The 23,468-nt window shown below is 36.1% G+C and overlaps 1 protein-coding gene and 1 long non-coding RNA gene across 2 annotated transcripts in view; both read left to right on the top strand.

Annotated features, from left to right (window-relative positions):
• Window positions 1-23,468, top strand: part of LOC127841331 (E3 SUMO-protein ligase RanBP2-like) — a 76,538-nt gene that overhangs the window by 15,826 nt on the left and 37,244 nt on the right. The window contains 9 exon segments of the mRNA XM_052370060.1: window positions 5,632-5,745; window positions 11,556-11,599; window positions 11,743-11,795; window positions 12,473-12,532; window positions 12,911-12,979; window positions 18,746-18,907; window positions 19,661-19,800; window positions 21,286-21,415; window positions 22,998-23,169. Of these exon segments, the coding sequence (XP_052226020.1) occupies window positions 5,632-5,745; window positions 11,556-11,599; window positions 11,743-11,795; window positions 12,473-12,532; window positions 12,911-12,979; window positions 18,746-18,907; window positions 19,661-19,800; window positions 21,286-21,415; window positions 22,998-23,169 (944 nt within the window).
• On the top strand, window positions 13,631-15,349 carry LOC127841350 (uncharacterized). Its single transcript, XR_008030936.1, has 2 exons — window positions 13,631-14,033; window positions 14,670-15,349. It is a non-coding gene; the product is annotated as an uncharacterized LOC127841350 (long non-coding RNA).

The raw sequence follows: 23,468 nt of genomic DNA, 5'->3' as shown, positions 1-23,468 counted from the left end.
TAAGTGTTAAACACTTTCCTATTCTACCAACTTTCAAGTCTGTTGGGAGTGGGAAAGTTTGGCTTGCCGTGATTTCTTTCCCCACCCATCCTTGACTAATGGTTCTGGCCACCGGTCGGTATTTACCGGTCCGGTCACCGGTCTTTCTGCTGAGACGTCCTTTCTTACGTCAATTTCAGCTTTATTTTTAAGTTAATTGTATTAATCTCGGAATAATTAAATGACACAGATTTCCATCTTTTTGTCATTATTTACCACTATTCAGTGGTGTTTAGATTATCTTGGCAAGAATATAGTTTATTCTACCATACAACCTTCCTTACATCTTATACAGATGTGAGCAGAGAAGGTTAGGGACGATCACATAGAACAACGTATCTTGATTTTCTCAATTATGTGGTATCCTAATGAATATCACCGTCACATCTACATCTTAAAAGCAAAAATTCTTTTTAGCTGTTTTTCATTTACAACACATTTTCACGATTCCTTTGTGATGGTTTCAACTATCACACATCGGTCGTGGTTTACTTACAGACAAGGAGGTGATCATATTATCACTCCTTGTATCTGGAAATCAGGAACTTATTCATTCTTTGCAAGAACAACAAATTTTCTTTATCGTCTTACTCATACAAGGTCGTCTCAACGCCCTGTTGGATGTTTTGTCTTGCAGTTCTTTCTGTCGAATTATTTTTCCGTTGGATTCTAATAAATTATTGCGCATGCGCGGCAGTGATTTTGCAATGGCGTACAAAAATTGATGCATAGTATATCGAATAACGTTGTTTATCATCTAACGCTAGTAATGAATGTTATGCGATCTTAGATCGCAGTATATACCGGTATGCTGAACATCGTCAATAATGCAGTTCACAGAAATCGATCCAGCAGGGTGTGCAATTGTTATACATTCGTCCACTTGACATAAACTGGAATATCTTGCCTTCTTGGTGAGTTTTTGGAATAACTGAGTTTTTGCCATAATTTCATGCAATATACTTAATGAACCATGGGATTATGGTTCTACGACCTTTTAAGTCTCCTGTATAATTATTTTCAGGAACTTTCTTCACAGGTCAAATATCATATATCAGAGAGACATATTTTTACTGATCCAAACATGTGCCACTACATGTCTGGCCATTATTTAGTTATCTCTGCAGAAGACGTTTTTCTGTTAAGAGTTTCAATCCTTGTTACTTGTGCAAGGATAATTCCATCAGAACTGCATAGTATAAAGGTTCTATGGAAATTCTCTTTTTACTGGGTATTCGAGAGCATAGTTATTACCTTAATCATTGTGCTAGATACATAGAGGTTTTTCTCTTCTTTTTCTTGATGATAAGAAATTTTGTTCTTTTCTTCATCAAAGGATAGAGATAATGCTTTTGTATACCTTGTTTTGTGTAAGTCATCACAACTCTGTGCTGTCTTACCTATTTTGGAACTGATCCAAGCTATGGAACGTCAACACTATGTTTTTCGTTCCTTTACCTTCTTAAGCGGTTTTGGCTTGTGTTAGGCCACGACTTTTATATTTCTTGGTTTACAAAACCGCCGACCCTAATTTTTGGAAAATGGGAAAAAAAATAAAATCGGAAAATCGTCTTTTTTTATATATTTTATTCCCGACCGCACTGAAAAACGAGCGAAACGAGAAAAAAAAACGATCCGGTTTGAGTACGGTTGCGAATAAAATCAAGTAAGTACAATCAACGATTGGTTCACATATATTACAGAGAACGGGATATTTTTCAATGTGACTCAGTATGTACCAGTCCTTTTATGGGCACTTCTCAAAATTTATTTAATTACAGACAATAGGAAAATCAGCGTCAGTAAAATGTCGACCGCATCAAAATTTATTTCCGAGTCTGTGACGCAACTATATTGTTTAACATGTTTATTATATTAAACAAACCCGATATTATAGTAGATAAAAAAGTATTTCCTTGCAATTTGATAATAAGTATGAATAATCCAATAAAATACTGCCATTATTTACTATATATGTGTTTAGGAATTTTGTAAACACGTCCACCATAGTTTATAGGAACTGTGCAGAAAGTTTGGAAATCGGAACAAATCGGTATATCTCGGAAAATCATTGATAAATGTATTTGTCGTTTTAATGCTTAGGGCCGAGTAATTTCGGCAAATCGGAACTCAACTTGCGTAAAATACTAGCTCAATTAACCGTTAAACTCCGCCTCCGTTCTCTGCAAAAGATTCGAAGGCGGAGCTATGCACGTGCTATTATTAAATTGGAGGATTGCAATTGAGAAACAAACGCACAATTGGTTCGGCATGTTGATTGCTAGACAAAGGAAGCCAATTTTGTCGGCGCGAAATTTGTCGCTTCATTGCTTCAGACAGCAAGCGGCTTTCCTTTGATGACGTCAAACTGTCAATTCACACAGACTGCAAATTTCCGAAGACTTTAACTGGCTCCTTGTTTACAATTCCAGTAAAAACACTTGCTAACATTAAACTTTGGATTAAATTATCAAAATAAAGCAAAAGCCAAGTTGACAAATATGATTGTATTAATTCGCGTCAGTTCAAATAAGACGTTTTGCGTTGTAAATCAACGAGTTTTCATGACAACAACAACTTTAACAAACATTACCGCGACGACGCGGGGATCGATCTACCTCGATTTTTTTCATGGACGATGTCATAAGTCGAATAGGAGCAAACACATACTTTGTGTATGAGTAGTTTATCTTATATAAGATTTATGCAACGGGCATTGCATTGCGTAATGGTGCGCATCGAATTACGGAAATGAAGCGCAGTTTTCGTTTTAATGGAAGAAGAACGCATGTCATTTAATGGAGTGTTTAAAATTGCCTGATGTTACAAAAGGTGCTTTTAGGTGACTCATTTCATTTGAAGATATAGATGTGTTTCATTGCATAATTTGATTTTTCCTCTCTGTGTTAAGGTTATAAAAGATATGATGTCTTTGTTCTGATGTTATTAGTATTAACTTATTTTTCTAATGATGTTTTTTTTTTTTTTTTTCGACCGCCCGATGGACCATTTTCAAAATAATTTTTGTAAACCAATAAAAAAAAAAGTCGTGGCCTTACATGTATTGAGATGCTTAATAAGCTTCCTATGAACCTTTTTCATCAGGCTTATTAACAGTTCCAATATAATTTTAAGACAGTATTCCTTCTTATTATGGCTTTTACCATACTGAGAAGTGAAATTCATGCTTTTTCTGTTGAATATGACCATTTCCAGTTGGATCTAATGTCGTCTTCACTTTGTTGTGCCAAGTTTTTTTTTTAACTGGTAATCATGAAGATGAGGATAAACTTCTATGGGCAATCAGACTTTGAAGTTCTGTCTTAGTAGTGTTAGTTGGAAGTCCATTCGAGGTTCTCAAAAGACACTCTTCATTTCCCTAAAAAAGGGGGGGGGGAGGAGATGTGTTTGCGTCTTCTATTTCTTGGGGTTAGACCTCGACTAAGGAAAGTTACTAAGGATTCATTCCTTTTTAGGATCTGACCGCATGAATTAAGAGCTTTGTCTGTTTTGTGGGCATATATTAATCACTCCCCACTTTTTGACGTGCTCTAAGCTGTTTTCTGGAGGAATCCGACCACCTTTGTCATCTTTTTATCTTCGTTTTCTGAAGTGCAAACAATACAATTTGTATATGTTTGGGCTTGTTGTGGTTTCACTAACGGTAGTATCTCAGGGGTTTCACTGGCCCCAAAAAAAGTTGTCGCCACTTTTTTGCGGCGTGAAAACTGTTGGTTATTCCAACCTTATTAATAAGAACAAGCATTAAAGAAACCTTACTACATTAATGTCATTGACTATATTATCACTATAAAAAGTATGTTTTAACATAAAAAACAATAAGTACCTTCGTAAGTCATAACTTCATAAGTCTTGATAAGCTTTATTTGTATATAAATAACATTTTTTCAACTTGATAACAACACAGATAACCAAAATAATATAATAATGTTAACATCAATGCATTAAACATTATGCTGCATAAATGTTTCAAAATTAATTGTTTAAACATAGAATCACACCAATGAACATCATTTGAAAGGGAAAAAGAAATATAAAACAACAGAAAATAAATCATCTAACTTCAAATTGTTAAACAGTTATATTTGGTCATTTGGACATAATATACATCTGCTTCTGTTGTTAAAACGTTTTCTGTTAGTGGTGGATGATTTCCAGGTTCAATTAAATGAATGTTTTTCACGTTTATTTCCTGACAGAAAGGCCCAGATCATTGCCACCATCCATTCTAGTTGCCTGAAATAACATAAAAAAATATTTTTACAAACTATCAACAACAACAACAAACCAACACATACATGTCCCTATCTTTAAATGTCCGAATTTTAACATATCTGAAATATAGTACATAGAGTGAACGATATACTTTTTATTTCAGAAATTGTTGGTATCTTAATCAAATTATATCCTTCCCAGAACAGTAAAATAATGAAACTATTAAACAGAAATGCTCTCAAATACCTGTTGAAACAAGTTTTTAATTGTTTTTGTGGAGAAATTAAATGCTTTTGCCAGCCCCATGCCATGGTTTTGCTTAAAGAAATAGCGGCCCTAATAATTATTATAATTATTGATCGTCGTGACAGTTTGTCCCCATGTTACTTAATTTATTGCTCAATATCATAAAGGGGCCGTTAATCCGATAAAAACCCCCATAAGACTTGACAATAGCACTAAAAACTTTGTTTGTAACACTTACACGCTTCAGTGATTTCAATTTATACTCTGCACTGTAGGTCGCTTACATCGTCGTAAATCAATATTTACAACTGACAGATGCTGGCCGCTAATGCTCGGTCAGGTGCTTTCGATTCGCAGTATACATTTTCGGATAGGATTTTACAGATTTTTTTAAATTCGCCATTTTTAAAAAATTGGAGCCACTTTTGAAATTTGGCGCCAATGGCGATCGACAGCGAAACCCCTGAATACTTACCTGCTATCGGTCAGTCCCACCTCCCACCCCGCTGTTCGATTAATATTTTTGTATATATATTGAAAGAATTTTGAGGGTTGGTTACCGATTTTTGGCTAGGTTGCATTGCACTATGTTTTACCTGGCCTATATTACGGTATTGAGGTGGCGGATTCCCAGATAAAATTTCGGATGAGTTAATTCCCCTTGGAAAGGAGAAGCATGAGATAGCAGTTAAGTATTTAATAATTAAAATGAATTTTATTTAAAAAATTTGTTTTAGTGGCCTCACTTCTCCCTAATTTCAGGAGTCAGGAGTGTTATTTTGCTTGTTTGAATATAATGCATTGTCCTTTTGTCAAACTGCAAAGAATTTCCTTCAAATTTGAATTCCAAGATAACTTGAACTTATTCAATATGGACTCCTGCCGGCCCCGTGCCCAACTTTGCTGTGGTTTGATATGGATATGGTGTCTTCCTAGGGACTGGGAGATCAGGGATTCAATCCCAATTGTAAAAGAAAGATCTTCCCCATAGAAACTACATGTAAGTACTGGTTCTACCCCAGGAAACGGACTCAAGAGCTTTCCACAAGCCTGAGGCTTTCAATGCAAGCTTTAATCAATAGGTTTAAACTTAAGCCTTGTGTGTTGCAGGTACCTGCAGGCGTTCCTCAGTGTGCGTGAGACAGTGCCCCAGGCCCACAAGCTGATGGGACAGATACAGGAGGCCCTACGTGACAAGGGCAAGGCTATAGAGGCGTACAAGAGGTGGGCTATAATACACTCTATCTGTGTTAAGTAAATGATTGTGTTGCTTATGGAAGGCAGGGCTTTTTCCATCCATTTTGGGAATATGACTCAGTGCCCCAGATTATTATTTTGAAAATAGGGTTTTCACCCATTGATTTTGAAAAAAAGGACGATTTCATTCTTGAAGTAGGGTGAAATGAGTTATAAAGATGCATACCTTAAAATCCTTCTTTACTGCTTTACTTCTGTTGAAGCTGCACACTTGTATTGATTCAATAAAGCAGTAAACTATCATAATTAACTTGAATAATCTCATGTTTCATAACATCTTTAATCCTTGAAACTGTCCAAAATATAAACTTTAAACTTTAAAACAAAATGACGTTAACTGACATCTTTGTAAGTGTCAAACATGTGCTAGAAATTGTTCACTCAATCAAAGCACCCTTAGGCAGAACTTCCATTTCACATTGTAATAGAAACTGAAAGTACAGACGCTTTACAAATACATGCATAATGAGTGATGGATTTAGTCAGATTGAAAACGCATGTATGTCGTAAATAATTTGGTCAAACACTTTATTTAACAATTAAATCTAGTCCGCTGAGCTGAGTGAAAGCGTCACCGTGTTACGATAAAATTCCAAAGAAAAAATCAAAAAAATGAGCTAAGCATTTTAGATAGAAGCTATTGTATTGTACGCATCAAATTTGATGAATTTGCATAAAAGTCAAATTGTTTACGTTTTCAATGTGCATAATATTGTATTTCTTTGCTTTTTTAACATTTTAATAGGGAGAAAGGGGCAAATACGCAGGCTATCTGGGGCACTGTGACTGATACATGTGTACCTGTAAAATTGGGAATTGTTTTTAAATTCGGAATAAGTATAATTGCTTGATTTATAACAAAAACAACCTGTCTTTAATATAATTAAGGGGTCTTGCGAGTGGGCGAAGTGGGCGATTTCTTTGCCCAATTAATCTTCACTTCGCACATTAATTTCATGAAGGCGAAGTGACTTCTCCTGCTTTTAATGATTTACTTTGTGCCAGACATTGACCGATTAAAATCAATTTGATGTGGAGAATTGGACACAGGAGGATTCTCAGCCATAAGTTGCCCCATTTACAGGTCATGCAAAGTTGAACATTCAAAAGAACATTCTGGAGCTATTACACTTCTTGAAATTGTTAAAAGATGATGCCTTGATTAATTGCCTTCTGCTGGCTACCAATTACTATGATTCAGCAATTTTAAATGGCCCATTAAAACAATACTAAGGAATGATCAAATGGGAAGATGTAACATTGCACTGGCAATAAATATGGGGCTCATTTACAGGTCAGATTTGGAATCTCTGCTGTAAAATGTATAATTTTGAATGAATTTTTAGTTCATAACAAATATTTGTAACAAAGTATGAATTTTATTTAATGTTGAATTGCTTAAAATTAACAAGGGAGTAAAAAGATTCTGAACATTACTGGCTTGTTACAATTTAAGTTTATTTGATACACCTGTGCAGGAAAAATATATGTAAAACTAAGATTATGACGCAAATGTACCATTTCTCCCAAAAATGTTACCAATTCTCCATATTTTGGCTTTAGGGCGAAGTGACTTCTCCCTAAATTTTGAGCCTAGCTAGACCCCTGAATATTGAAATTTTTTAATTCGGATAATTGATAATTTTGCATTATAGACTTGGTGTGCCATATTTTCAGCCATAAAATATGAACAGTTAGCTTGTAACTTTTTAACAATTAAATTAAGAACAACAAAATTATAAATAGCAACAAAATGATTGTTTAAACTCAGTGCTGTTTTTTGCCTATTTTGGAAGAGTATGAGCACAGGAAAAGTTCTTTTGAAGAACCCTGAAATTGGGAATTGCTTGGTACTTACCGTAAATTTGCGGCCATAAGTCGACCTAAAAACGCTCCCAAAATTGACTTTAAAAGTCAACTCGACTTATGGATGAGGTACTAAAAAAAACATATTTCTGTGCCGTTTTTTTTTCAAAGTAATAAATCTCCGAAGCGGAGGAATGATGACTGTTTACGGTAAGGCCGACTCGTCTTTTACTTAAATGTCCGCCGATAACAAAATACTGCATTTTTTACATTGGTTTTTAATTCATTAATCTTCGTAATAATAAGTCCAAATAAAAACATGTAAAAATAACTTCAAAAATATTAACATTTGTGACGTACGGTAAAGTGGCGAAATTTATACATAGCAATTTGTCTATTGATACATCGTCCGTTGTCTGCTAAGAACAATAGAAAATCGACTGCTGACACTTGTACCCATTTAAAGTTAATCCGTTTAAATACAAACTGTCAACAGGTGCAGGTGTCTTTATGCCACCAATTATCGCTTCTCAGCCTTTTGACTAAGATCAAAGTGTAAAGTGTAGTGTTGGCATCCTTTTGATCATTTGTCTTTATCGCGTAACGCCTAAAATAGTTATCCGTTAATGATATGCACAACGGTTCTTCTACAAACTACTTCTGACCAATCAAAAATAATTACTCTATCGTTGGATACGCCTTTAACCAATCGCTATTGTTCAACTTCACATGGTATATTTTTTGATTGGATGAAGGTGTGGTTTAATCGTTGATTTATTCACAACTGTCCCACAATTTATGCATAATCGTTTCGTAAATAAATAGATCTTATTTGAGTGAAGATTTCATTCATTGTTTGATTATAATAATATAACGCACTCACCCTGGATTATTCAAAAGTGTAATTGGACATATTAAATACACAATTGCTTTCGATTAGCGGCTTAGTATTATTAGATAAGACGTTTTTCCAGAATGCAGAAAATATTCCTCGGGTATCTCGTGATTTACGAATATGTATATAACAGCCGAATAGCAAGCGATGCGAGTGTTGGTAAATTCACGTGTTTCATGCAAAATGGCGAAAGCGTTTTTGATTATTTGAGAGCAAGTTACAATTATTTTGACCATATAATGAATTTCTGCGTTCAAGATTTTAACGAATTTTCACATCAATAGCACTAATATTTGAATACAAAAATATCTGCTCATAATACACGCTGAAAGTTATTACGTTAAATGGGAAACTAATTTTGATTTGTGAAATATATATATTAAGTTCGAAATAATCAATGATATGTTATTATGATTTTGAACAATAAAATATATTTTTCGTGATAATAAATAATTGAAACGTTGAATGTTTCGTTTTAAATATATTCTTATTATTAATATCCCAAAAAATGTCAACTGCCAGTGCAAAAGCCCTCAGAACCATGACTAAAACGTCACTTAAACATGTCTGAGATATTGAGGAAATTTACCCCCCGACTTATGGCAGAGTCAAGGCAAAAAACCAAGTTTTTCTAGCCACATTATACCCCTCGACTTATGGCCGAGGTAGACTTATGGCCGCGAATGTACGGTAATTGGTCAAACACATGTAAATATTCTTTGACATTTTTTTATTTTTAGCTTGACTATTATATATGAAATATATTATATAGTGGAGCTATCCTACTCACCCCGGCGTCGGCGTGAGCGTTAGTGTGAGCGTGCAAATGTAAAAGTTTTCATACAACCCCAAATATTTCCTATGTCCCTTGACCAGGGATCATATTTTTTTCGGTTTTGTCGGTCCTAGACCGATTGGGGTCATGAAAGACCGATTGAAAATCCCAAAGAGTCGGTCCGATTCTGTTTGCTAAAATTCCCATGTCATGAAATCGATTACGCAGTGCACATGCTAGCATACCCTAATTACATTCTTATCTCGATTAGGTGTGATAAACCATTCACTGCAGTCTCTAAACCGGTCAGGACCAGTCTATTGCACGTCAGCCGACTAGTATCAGCGTATGACCCCAAACAACGAAGATTGGCGCGGTTGTGTATTAGTCAAGCGTGAATAACCAAGTGTCAATATCAATCGATAATTTCACTGGCTTATACCTAGCACACTAATCGGTCCGTAATGTGTGCTCGTCCATGATTAAATCGTTGACAGTTACTTCGTAGATTAAAACCTTGATGTTACCCTCGTGGAAATTGTGCATTTCATGCATGATACAGTCAGTAAACTTTCATATAAACAAAGAAGAAAATCGGATATTCTGCAATAATTGTGGGCGGACCTTATACACTGAAAGCATGCGCTGTAACTAAATAAAACATGCCGATACATTTTCCACCAGCGTAATAATCCGGCAATAAATGAATGAAATTTGCGGTTTTGATTGACAGAACAGCCGAAAATTATTTTTATGGGCGAAACGTCACATAAAATAGTACACAAGAAAAATAATATACATTGTATAAATCTTGAGTAAAAATCGTGTTAGAATCGAAATAATTCGTGTACTTTATTGTTTGTTGTTGAATAACCCACGACCGGAAGTTAAGATGCGTGGTTTTTTAGCACTCGTGCTTCGCACTCGTGATTTAATCCCTACGCATCTTAACTATTGGCCGTGGTTAATTCGACAACAAACTATAACGTACACGAATTGTTTTTCAACTATTTGGTTTTATTATTGCCAGTAGCCAACCTACGCACAGACATTTGTTAGATTCAATGCATGTGTGTAAGCAATTATCGAGTCGACAATGATTTAAAACATCGGTATAGACTTAAACAGATTAATAATATTGACAACGATGAAAAGTCAGATAAAACAGTTACGGAAACAACAATGAAATAGCTAATGATAAAACCAATTGAGTAAACTCGTATGTTCCGTTTAAAAAAATGCTTAAGGCAATTTAACTTGTACATTATTATACCCTCTTCATGTATGGCAAATCAATGGTATATATTTTAATGTAATTTGTCATAATTTCGGATAAAAATTTTCGGACACTTTTTCCCCATTTAAATCCGACCGATTGATGTTGCTGGAAAATATGATCCCTGCCCTTGACATATTGCTTTCATATTTTGCATACTTATTTACCAACATGACCCCTACCTATACACAAGAGCAGACAACTGTATCAAATATTTTGACAGAATTATGGCCCCTTTTATACTTAGATAATTGAACATTTTGCTTAAATTGCCATAACTTCTTTATTTATGATCACATTTGATTCATACTTTGACAAAACAACACTTACCTGACATACCACAGTGCACTCCACCCAAACCATCCCCCATGCCCCACCCCAGAATCCCCCTCCTACCCCCCAAAAAAAAAAAAATAATAATTGTTTTCCCTAGTTTTGAAAGATCATCTATTAAATGACCACACACCCACATTATACCCCCCCCCCCCCATCTCCATGATGGCTTATGTTATACTGTCAAGCACTCGAATAGTTGAGCGCGCTGTCCTCTGACAGCTCTTGTTGAAAGATCATCTAATAAATGACCACACCCCACATTATACCCCCCTCTCAACACCACTTACCCTCCCCCCCCCCAAAAAAAAAAGAAGTTTTTTTTCCTTTTTTTGTTTTTGAAAGATCGTCTAATAAATAATTGAGTATGAACAATTTCCCCATGATGGCTTACGTTATACTGTCAAGCACTCGAATAGTCGAGCGTGCTGTCCTCGGACAGCTCTTGTTTACAGAAATGTTCAGTTTCGGTGCTCATTATTTTATTTGTTCACTTGTAGATAATTATCTTTTTAAACGAAATTTAAGCAACTTTCCTTTCCTTTTTGGAGTTTTTTTTAAAGCAATTGGGTATTTTGTAATTTTTTTCTTGGAAAGTTCCTTACAGATAGTTTAACATCAGTTTCAAGTAAGTACGAATGTTGTTTTCCCTAAAAGCGAAATGTATATGAAATGTTATTTTTTCCTTACAGGTGCTTAGATTTGGATCCCGACCAGAAGGACGTTGTTTTAAAAGGTATTGCATGCATCTACCCGTAGTACATGTTTGTTTGGGGTGCAGTTTAAGTTAACAACTAAAGACCCTTTTCTTTATTTGTAAATTGTTGTAAATTTTGATACTGAAGCGAAAGATAAAAATGTATTTTCTTACTTTTTCAGTGTGCGAACTGTACAGCGACATTGGTGTGAATGTGACCAAAGACATTGCAAAGGTTCTTTGATGTGTGATGTTTTAAGCATGGTTCATGTCTTTGTATAAAACTATTCTCTCAGAAGAAAAGTTGATAATGTAGAAAGTAATTTAATAATGTTATGCAATAGTTCTTTAACGGGTTATTTTCCATGACAAATGTGGTCTCCAAACATATCTTTTTATTATTACATTAATTATAACATAATATAAAAGCTCTTACAAGAACTTTTGTAAGAATCTAATATTTCTTTTATGACTCGAAAATTAGTTCTTTATATAATATTACCGGTATATAACCTTTACAGTACTGGATTGAGTTCTTTATATAATATTACCGGTATATAACCTTTACAGTACTGGATTGAGTTCTTTATATAATATTACCGGTATGTAACCTTTACAGTACTGGATTGAGTTCTTTATATAATATTACCGTATATAACCTTTACAGTACTGGATTGAGTTCTTTATATAATATTACCGGTATATAACCTTTACAGTACTGGATTGAGTTCTTTATATAATATTACCGGTATATGACCTTTACAGTACTGGATTGAGTTCTTTATATAATATTACCGGTATATAACCTTTACAGTACTGGATTGAGTTCTTTATATAATATTACCGGTATATAACCTTTACAGTACTGGATTGAGTTCTTTATATAATATTACCGGTATATAACCTTTACAGTACTGGATTGAGCGAGCTGAAAAGCACTTCCCAGGTGATCAACATGTATTCAAGCTCAAGGTAACTGACATGGGCATTTTCTCATCATTTTGGGCCTCTAATATAGAGGATATTTGTTGGATTCGGTGGATTATCGATTTTAATTCACGAGTGATCATAGAAAATATATATTTTATATGATCACGAGTGAAAATATATATTTTATATGATCACGAGTGAATACAACATTGGAAAGCCATAGACTCTTAAATTAAGTAAAATGACAGTGCACAACACTATTGCATTTGTAGAAAAAACGACAGATAAATAATGATGCTTGTTTCAAACTTTAAAAGGGTTAATTTTAATACTTTTCTCATGACAGTTTTTGTCCTATAGACATATTGTACCAGATTAGAAAGAAGATTTGCAAATGTTGTGCTGTACCTGTTCTTGCAGGAGAGGATTGTTGAGAATGATGGAGCAGCAGATGACTCTGAGATGGAACGACTCATCACCACCGAACTGGTAAGTCTTTGTTGTGTAACCCTTTACCACTTATATATGTATTTTGACGTGTTTGTAGTCAGTTAGAAAGTTACATTTAATGAAAGACCTTTCTTACCAGATTCAAGTTTTAAAGGCTTCATTCCCAACCCTTAGATACTGATGAGCAGCAAACAGCACTAAACCTGAACAGCCTGCGAGTTACTTGCAGGCTGTTCTGGTTTAACTGTTTTATGCTGTTTGTACATGGCCATATTCACTTTGCTTCTGAGTGGGAAAGGGTTAATGGATATGGTGTCACGCCTGCTGTAGGTCACGGTCATACTTTAGAGTAAACAATTTTAGCCTCTTTTTTTTGTCTGGTCAATATCTTTTATAACCATTGACATAATTATTTTCGTGAGATTTTTCCACAATGTTTTGGTGATATGGAGACGATGTGCAGTAGCACTGCGGGGAATCACGTGGTTTTATTTTCATATGGAACAGGGAAAATGGCGGCGTCATTGTCTCGGTAAGAGTAACTATTTTGCTTCTCGTACTAAATTCGAGATGTTAGCTTGAAATGATGTAGCCTATCATATGCGGAATCGAAATCTGCATGTAATGATTTCTTTCTTTTATAAATTAACTACCTACTTTTCTCATTTACCCTTTGAATGTATTTCAAAGTGAATGATTTAAAATGATAGTTTTCACGGAATAAAGGCATTGTGTCATACATTACATAAAATAAACATAGTTCATACCAAATTATTGCAGGAGAAATTTGAGAAGCGTCATTTGGAATATGTACAATATTCTGGACGGATTACCCCTTAATATGTAAATAAATAAACGCGTAAATAAAAAATGTTATGTTTCAAGGAATAAAATATGTATGATATGTATCAGGTAACAATTGTTAAAGAGCTAAGTAAATATTCATTTTCAGACTTGGGTTGTGTCGAATTTGCAGCAAGACTCTTGGAAGCGCCTCAGGGTTAAGCGATCATGAAAGAAAACATACGGGGGTTGCGCCATACAAATGTTGTGGACGGATGTTCTACAGCAAAGCTTATTTAACAAGGCACAGGTAAGATGGTATTGTGAATATTAGGCATTTTCAGAAAAGTGAGTGAGCAAAACATTGTATTTTATAACTGTTATAGCCGATTATTCCGACACATTGCAACCACAATTTTTCAAAATCTGTAAAATATGTACGTTACCATTCTTGCAATTGCTGATGATGGCTCTTGAGAAATGTACATACACATTGACAACGCACGGAATGTATACTCAATTGGTACGAAGCATCTTCGAAAAAGAAAACCAAAAACAGTTTATTCGATTGTGTTTTGTCATTTATGATCCAAAAAACGATTGACATGTTAAGATGGATCGATTTCATGCCGGGACATGAGTTTCAAAACAATACTCAAATTTCGTTGCACCATTTTTAGTGGCGGATTTGACAAATTGCGTATCCTCTAGAATGGCAAAAGTTTAAAAAACATTCGCATTGGATCACGTTAAATCTACTATCTTATGCGTCATGAAACGTCAAGTCACTCTATAAAATATGATATACTTGACCAGTTGTTTAATGGTTTTTGCAGCAATGTTTTGTATTAAACTACAGGAATGTGAGGCATCCAAGTCCAACATGTAGATCTCTTGTTTTTTCTTGTATGTTTTCTTATGAAAACTGGTCTTTTCTTTCCTGTAGGTACACATCACATACCGAAACTAAAGATTATGCCTGCGAGACATGTGAGAGGTCTTTCGCAATAATGGCAGACCTAAGAGCGCACATGACACACTCTCAAGAAGCGACGTTAAAATGTGACACATACGGACATCAAATGAATACGAGAGACCAATATGATGATCACATTGCTATGCGTCTTGGGGCCAAGAATCATGCATGCAAATGCAGAAAGACATACACTCACAAGCCGAATGTGTATAGGCATCAGAAATTTTGCAAACATTATAAAAAGGGAAATACTAATGCAGTTGCAAGTAAAATTACGCCATCAGCTTAAGAAAAAGCTTAAAGAAGTAAACGCTAATTGTTTACCTTGATTTTCAAGTTTTTGATTGTGCAACAAACTTTAACCCAATGTATAGTAGTGATTTATTTCAATTGATCGTATAGGTGCAATTTGTACGCAGCCACATCGCCATGGTTATCCTCAGGGAGAGTGATACGCTTTACTGACCTTCTGTGTATTATTTTATATTATTTTTTGAAGGTGATTATGGTGATTTTGTTGTGATATTCCAACCTGTTCTCATGATGAACACTGTGATTTAATTTAATTATCTGTGCTATTGCTGATGTGTGAACACATAAACGCAAATCCATGTTTCCTATTATCGTTTTGAAATAAATAAATCAAGTTAGCGTTTTGTTATTGTACAATCATTTAGAAACAGCATTTTATAAGACATCCAAATTACGGCGGGAGTTTACATTTGAACAGCTTAACTAAGCCCACACCCTTTTGAACTTAGAGAATTTAATCTTGTATATTGAGAACATGGCAATGTTACAAAATTCGTTTGTATGCAACAAAATATATAATAACATACCAGCATTAAACTGAAAATCTGTTCAACATTCGGATGAATATTCACAACACACTTCTTTGATATCAAATATCGAAGGGAATTCTTCATTCAGAACAATTTACACATTAATCAATATCCTGCTTCGGCGGCTATGTCTCAAACTCTATGGTATGTGATAATAACTTAAACAACGCTTATATAAGACATAGGAATTACAAACAAAATGTGAATAAAGTTGTACCCTGATTTTAAATAATTTGTAAAGCAAACTGCCGTTTCTGAAAATTGTCAGATCAAAATTATTTATTCTGCCATACTGTCGTTTATTTTTGTTAATTAATGCCCATCTTATCAGATGGCAGGATTTTTTACTCATTTCTTCGCGCTTTTTTTGAACGTACACTGAGAGACCCGAGCTGTAAAGACGTCCCTGAGAAAGACACTGGCCCATCTTCTTTCTTCCCTTTTGATCTTTGTTTTGTACACAGTCAAACAAGGGTTTCTGAAGAAAACAAAACGTAAAATGTTCATTTAAATTATTAATTGCAGTGGACAAACATAAGACAAAAATTAAGCATAATACGCATATATACAAAATGCACGTTTGTTAGATATTCCATTATTAAGATAAAACTTCAGTAAAGTGAAGAGACGGTCGCAGTTAATTTATGTGCTAGATTTTTATGCCATTTTCAACACATGGTCGATCATACGTATCACGGCGGCCAGTTAATCTAACCGCACTCTGTCCTGGGCTTTACCGGTATTAAGTGCTGACACTTTATAATACTAGTAACTGAGAAAATACCCAACGTTTTATTTCTCGCCTTTAGACAATACGTGAAACATATCATACAATTAACGTGAAACATATCATTAATTTGTATTCCGTGAAACATATCAATTTTGTTTTGTGATTTATTATGCAGAAACTGCCAAGTTTTCAGACTCTCAGACAATTTGTTTGTAATGTAAAGAAAACCTGGTTTATATTTAATAAGAAAAGGATTAAAGGAATGTCAATATTTATCATATTGGTGAATAATTCATTTAAATCCGTGAAAACTATCACTGTCATGCATTTGCATGTGTACGAATTCAAAGGGTAAGCGAGTAAATTTCTCTGTAATGTAAGGTACCATAACAAGCGGAATTTGATTCCGCATTTGAAAGGGTACATCTTAGCAAGTTATAATCAAACATTTAGGGACAATAAGGAAAAATAATACTCTTACCGAGACAATAACGCCGCCATTTTCCGTGTTCCATATCAAAATAAAACCACGTGATTCCCCGCAGTGAGTAGGCATGGGTCATTTCACTTGGTCAAGGAGAAGTTCAAACTTCAAGGTCAAATGTTTGAGCCTCCGTTTGTGTCTGGTCCATATCTCCTATAACCTGGCACAATTTTAAGTCAGTCACCTTGACTCAAAATCAAGGTCAACTTTTTAATGTAAAAAACATATCTGCAGTTTAATATCCGTCTCTTTGACTGCCTTGTTTGAATTGGAAATTTACTTTTTTAGGGAATAAGGTCAAAATATTGATAAAATACTGAAAATTCAATGTTAAGGCCCGGTCACACCGCCTGAACTTTGCTTGAGCGTTCCTGTAGCGGTGAAAAACAATCATCACCGCTCGCTACCGTTCACGACCGATAAACAGAAGTTGGCCACTGTTAAAGCAACGCCGTATACGCTTGGTCACCGCTGATGGTTCCTCCTACCGCTCAGAAAGTTTTAAGCTGCACAAAATATTGCGAGCGGTGAGGAGCGGGCAATTTTCCGCTCCGACAAAATTCACCACCGTTCCACCAACGCTCAGTCAAAGTTTGGCACCGCTAGACGCAAGTTCGTGGACGTTAGGGTCCGCAAGGCCAACGCAGAAATCTTGAATGCTGGACAACCGCTTCTTCGCCAGCTTTGCCAGGGCGGTGATTAAACGTTGCACAAACTTTGGTGGAGCGGTTGTAAGCGTTTTTCAAAAGGACACGGAATTGCTGGAACGGTGTCGGGCGTTGAAGTAGCGATCCATTGCAGTGATGAACTTTGGTTTGGCCTTGGTATTGAGGTATTGGAGCGGGACCATAATTTGGCTATAAATACGGGGAGAAATGAGTTAGGAGTTTATTTTAAATCGAGCTACCGTTGAGTGCAGACCTCATTTTAATTTGCTCAGTTACAGTAAAAGTGTTTTACCATGGATGCTGTGGGACTTGTTGTGATTGGTGCACTAGTCCAGCAGCAGAATCAGAACCTCCTCAGATTACAACAAGCTGTTGACAGACGGAGAAGAGAGAGAAGAAGGAGAGACAGAGTTGTGTGGGTCAGAAAGTGGATACTGAGAAGGCCTGAACATGGACTGTATCACAAGCTGATGGTGGAGCTGAGGAATGAGGATCCACGAGCCTTCCATCACTTTATGAGGATTCCACCCCCCTATTGACCAAACAAGACACCAATTACCGACCAAGCCTGTAACCTGCTCTCAAAGTGGCAATCACCCTACGGCACCTGGCCTCTGGTAACTCCTACAGAAACATGCAATACGCCTGGAGGGTTCCCCACAACACCATCAGTGTGGTGGTTAGAGAAGTGGTAAAGGTCATCATTGAGGAGTACACATATGAATTGTTGTTTTGCCCAACAACTGAACAAGGATGGAGAGACCTGGCTGACAAATGGTACCAGAGATGGAACTTTCCCCACACAGTTGGTTCCATTGATGGCAAGCACGTGGCCTGTAAAGCTCCTCCTAACTCTGGCTCAGAATTCTACAGAATGCTGCATCTCCATCTCCAGCCTTCCACGTCTTTTGTCTACGTGGCATAATGAACTTCAACTATTGACTTCTATAAAAAATTATCAGAACGTCTATCAAAGCGATCCGTTTAGTTCCGTAGTCAGAAGCGGTTTGCCGCAATACCAACTTTAAACTCCCGCCGAGCCGACGCACACATGCGAAGAACGCCGCTCTATCAACACTCACATCACCGCTAAACCAACGCTCGCTACCGCTCGATACCGTTAAACCAACGCTAAACCAACGCTGGCTTCAGGGGTGCACCGCTTTGGCAACGCCCGTGTTGTCGATTTTTTTCCCCATTTTGTGCGCGGTGACGAGCGTTGCCGAAATTCGGCCCCTCTTCATACCGTTCAAGGAACCCTCCAGCAAAGTTCTGGCGGTGTGACTGGGCCTTTATCCTTTTGTGATTCTTTTTCTTAAAAGCTTAAGAAAGCTGATGACGTGAAGCTACATGTAAAGCTGCTGCGTCTGTACATGCGTCGCCGAGACGTTGACCGAGCGTTTGACCACGCTGTCAATACAGAGAAGTCTCTGTCTCTGGTACAGTCTGCAGAGTGGTACGAGTGCTTGCTGGAAGTGTTCCAGGTAACCATGGGAACATATTTAACATTTTAGCCTTACTCTGCAAGATTGTCCCAGATTAGCCTGCTTTTATTGGATTTTTTGTTTAAAGGGCGACTCTTCTTAACCCTTTCAGTGCGGGAACCGAATTTTGAAGGCCTTTGCAAATAGTTTGGATCCAGATGAGACGCCACAGAACGTGGCGTCTCATCAGGATCCAAACTGTTTGCTATTTTGATAGTATTCTTTGAAAAAAATCGAAGAAAATGCTTATTTTAGAAATTCAGCAGACGACATTTTAGCAGATGACAAATTTTCCAGCATGCAAAGGGTTAACACAAATCCTATTGAGGCTGAAAGTGTCATCCCTAATCTGGGACGATACTTTACACACATGCATTTAACCCTGTTTTCTCAGAGCACGATTCATTATAATGACGGTACTGTGAGAGCAATACTGTCATATTATGATAAATGCTAAGTCTGACAGCTCAAAGCTCATTTGAAGGGTTGATGCCATTAATAATTTTTACGCATTTCATACGCTTTTTTATTCATTTATTTCAAAGGCATTTTCCAGGGTTTCTTTAGTTCCCTTTTGGAGTAAAGGAACAACAAATAGCTTTTTTTTTCAGAGTGGCATCAAAATTATGAAAAATATATAAGATTTATTCTAAAAAATCAAATATGCAAGTCATAGTGAGATGTTTATAACAACATGAAGGAACTTTAAGCACCTTATATCCTGTGTATTGCCTATTGATGCTGTTGTGACAGGTATATGCTGACCAGCATGGCGGTACAGACAGCAACCTTGTGTTCCATACACACAAGCTGTTCGCTGCATCTTCCTTGGCCCTTCTACGCTTGCAGTCAGATGAGAGAGATGTCGTTGGAGCCACTAAAGCTTTGCAGGTGTAAGTAGGCAGTTTGCTTATTCAGGGATTTTTTTAGCTCAACTGGCCGAAGGCCTGAAGAGCTTATGTCCTGGCGTGGTTTCCGTCGTCCATGCGTGCGTGCGTTAGACTTTTTCTTGTTTACGCGATGAAGTCCACAGTTTTCATCCGATTCTTTTCAAACTTGTTCAGTGTCTTTATATTAATGAGGACTCGAACCCTATTGAAAATGGGTTACATCAGAGTAAAAAGTCCAGAATTATCTCCCCTTGAATTTGAGAAAATTGTGAAATAAGGCTTGTTTACGCAATAAAATCCACAGGTTTCATCAAATCATTTCCCAACTTGCACAGTGTCTTTATCTGAATGATGAGTCAAATCCTATTGAAAATGAGCAAGATCGGAGTTATAAGTCCAGAATTATCTCCTCTTGAATTTGAGAAAAAAATGAAAATCTTTAACATTTTGCCATAACTTTTGCAATATTGAAGATAGCAACTTCATATTTGGCATGCATGTGAATCTCATGGAGCTGCACATTTTGAGTGGTGAAAGGTCAAGGTTATCCTTCAAGGTCAAAGGTCAAAAAAAATAATCAAAGGGGCTAAGGGACATAGTGTTTCCGACAAACACATTTCTTGTTTGTTTACATATAAAGTTCTATCCTTTTGAAACTTCAACAATAGTTTTATATCATCAAGGGCCAGAACCCCATTGAGAGTGAAGAAAATTTGTCCAACTTATTGTTGAAAAGGAGCCATTTGAAGTTTAAATTTTATGTTTCTCCTTGTTTATGCGATAAATTTCCCATTTTGGGTCTGTTTATTTAAAACTTACTCAGATTGTTCATACTATCAAGACCTTGAGCCCTATTGATTCCAGCCAGTAGAGCGATTCAGGCCTTCATGGGCCTCTTGTTTTACAGTCTTTGTAATTTGGCCTTAGGCTCCTCAATGAAAACATAAATGAGTCGCAAACTGTTAAAAATTGTAAAATTAGTATCTGCAAACTACTAAATTTTGTGCACATTTGATTTAGAAACATCTTAAAATTGTGAAAAACGGCCATTTTCTAAGAAGGAAAAAAGCTCTACTAATTGTTGTTAAGAATTGTGTCTGAAGTTGATACAGCTTAGATATTCCGTGATACAACCAATCGCAGTTTCTGACAAATCAAATGATTTATAAATGAAACAATTACTTGTTTCGAAGATGATGACAACCATGTGTTAGAAGATTTTTATGTTGGATACATATGAAATTGGTATGACTTGTAAAACAAACAAACATGGAACAGGCTTAATAAATCATAAAACAAGACACAACACCTTACTTAATTGTGACATGGGCATGTCTGGGTCTGTTTTGAGGATTGGACTTGTAAAAGAGAGACAAGACCTCCCCCCCCCCAAAAAAAAAAAAATTAAAATAAATAAATAAAATAAAATAAGTATGATTAAAAAAAATACACAAAAACACACTGTTATCTATTGACACTTCCGCACAGGTTTGATGAGGACTTGCATGTAGCCTGCGCAGTGAGAAGTCAAAGCGCTGAGTGGTCAAGCTTCCTTACAGAGATGAAGGGCAGGCTATTCTATGTCATGGGACTGATGCTCTTCAAGAGGGCCCTCAAGGTTCGTGTAACTTTATTTTAACCCTTTAAGTGCTGGAACCGAATTTTGAAGGCCTTTGCAAACAGTTTGGATCCAGATGAGACGCCACAGAACGTGGCGTCTCATCTGGATCCAAACTGTTTGCTATTCTGATAGTATTGTTTGAAAAAAAATCGAAGAAAATGCTAATTTTAGAAATTCAACAGACGACATTTTAGCAGACGACAAATTTCCCAGCATGCAAAGGGTTAATTTAAATCTTTTTATTGAGGCTTGATTGCATCAAAAGCCAAAAGCTTTTTAAAAAGCTCTTGTTTCTTTTTCCTGGGTAGAACCTGTCATGGTGTCTTATGGGCAAATCTCATCATTGCTCCAATGGGGATCGAACCTGTGACCTTAGCTGGAATGCATAAAAAATATGAAGTTATTTGAAACACCCAAAAGGATGTTTCCTGTGTTCATTTTCAGTTAAACAATAGACTTGAAATTGGAGTTACTATTCCCTAATTATTTGATGATGGTTCAACCATCTGTTAAAGTATAAGCAATCAAATAATAAGAACTCTTCAAGTCAGTTTTGTTGCATACATACCGGGTATTTATTTACTTTTCTTACAGTTTAATTGCACAAATAATTAATTGTATTACTGGTTGATTTCTAATGTAAAAGGATTGCAATCATGTTATGTGAGGAAGTTTTATAGGCTGTATAATTATCTGTTGTTAATAAAGCTGAACGCAGTTACCAGGTTTTATTATGCTCCCCCAAAATTTATTTTGGGGGGAGCATATAGTGGCCGCTTCGTCTGTCCATGTGTGTATCTGTCTGTCCGTCCGTGCACAATTTGTGTCCGGGATATTTCTCAGCAACTCATGACCGGAATTCAATGAAACTTTATGGGAAGCTTCACTACCAAGAGGAGTTGTGCATATTATCAGCGGGTTCTGGTCAGATGATTTTTTACAGAGTAATGGCCCTTTGAAATTTTCTATAAAAAAATTCTTGTCCCCCCAACTACTGTGCCCTCAAGACGTTTCCTTTTATCTGAATATATAGTGCAATATTGTGACAAAAAAAAACTTTGGGGAGCATCACTCGTCTCCGACGGTTTGTTGTTACATCATTAAAATATAATTATCCTATTCTGGAATTCGAGAATTTAATGTTCCTACTTAAGGATTGCTCTGAAAGAAATGGGTTTAATGCATGTGCATAAAGTATCATCCCAGATAAGCCTGTGTAATCTTCACAGGCTTATAAGCGGCAACACTTTGCTTTAATTTATATTTTTCTTTAGAGGAAGTATCTTCATGGCTAAAATCCTGTTAAGGCAAAAGTGTCGTCCCTGATTAGCCTTTGCAGACTGCACAGGCTTATCTGGGATCACACTTGACGCACATGTATTGAGGCAAGTTTTCATAGAACGTGAGCCATGCTTTACGTACATTTGCTGTCTGAAATGCATAACTCAGTTGCAACCTGTAGTAAAATATTATATTTAGATCTCTGTAAAATAAAATTCTCATTTCCTGAAATACCCGGTTAAATGTTCATACAAGACAACAGTATATTTCAACGTTTACTTGTATGCTGTAATGACAGGGCCAGGTGTCGTGGAAGGACTGCGGTTCATTCAGCAGCGTGTGCTTCCTGCTCAGTGACTCTTTCCCGTTCATGGATACCCGCTCCAGCTGGTTTGTTCAGTCCAAGCCAGAGTGGAAGAGGTTCTACGAGCACGTGTACATGACCGGCTGTGATCGGCTCAGTCAAGGAGGTTGGGCCTGTTTATATGTGTTCTTTTGTTGCTTATTGATGTGTTTTTTTTTGCTTGGGCAAGTTAAAAAAAAATGCAATTTAGTTATTTGTTAAGACTTTTATATATTAAAAATAAATTACATTTCCAAATTCTCAAAATGTGACTGCTTAGTTTGTTTTTAATAGTTTTAATAGTTTGAGATTATTGGATAATATGGCTTATACATTTAAATATATTACTTATATGTGTTACGTGTCTTTTGGTCATTGTTCTGTCATTATTTTGAAAAGCTCAATATTGTCTTTAAATTCAGAAAA

The sequence above is a fragment of the Dreissena polymorpha genome, chromosome 8 (assembly GCF_020536995.1).
Source record: "Dreissena polymorpha isolate Duluth1 chromosome 8, UMN_Dpol_1.0, whole genome shotgun sequence".
Taxonomy (NCBI): domain Eukaryota; kingdom Metazoa; phylum Mollusca; class Bivalvia; order Myida; family Dreissenidae; genus Dreissena; species Dreissena polymorpha.
This window is presented reverse-complemented; position numbering and strand designations above follow the sequence as displayed.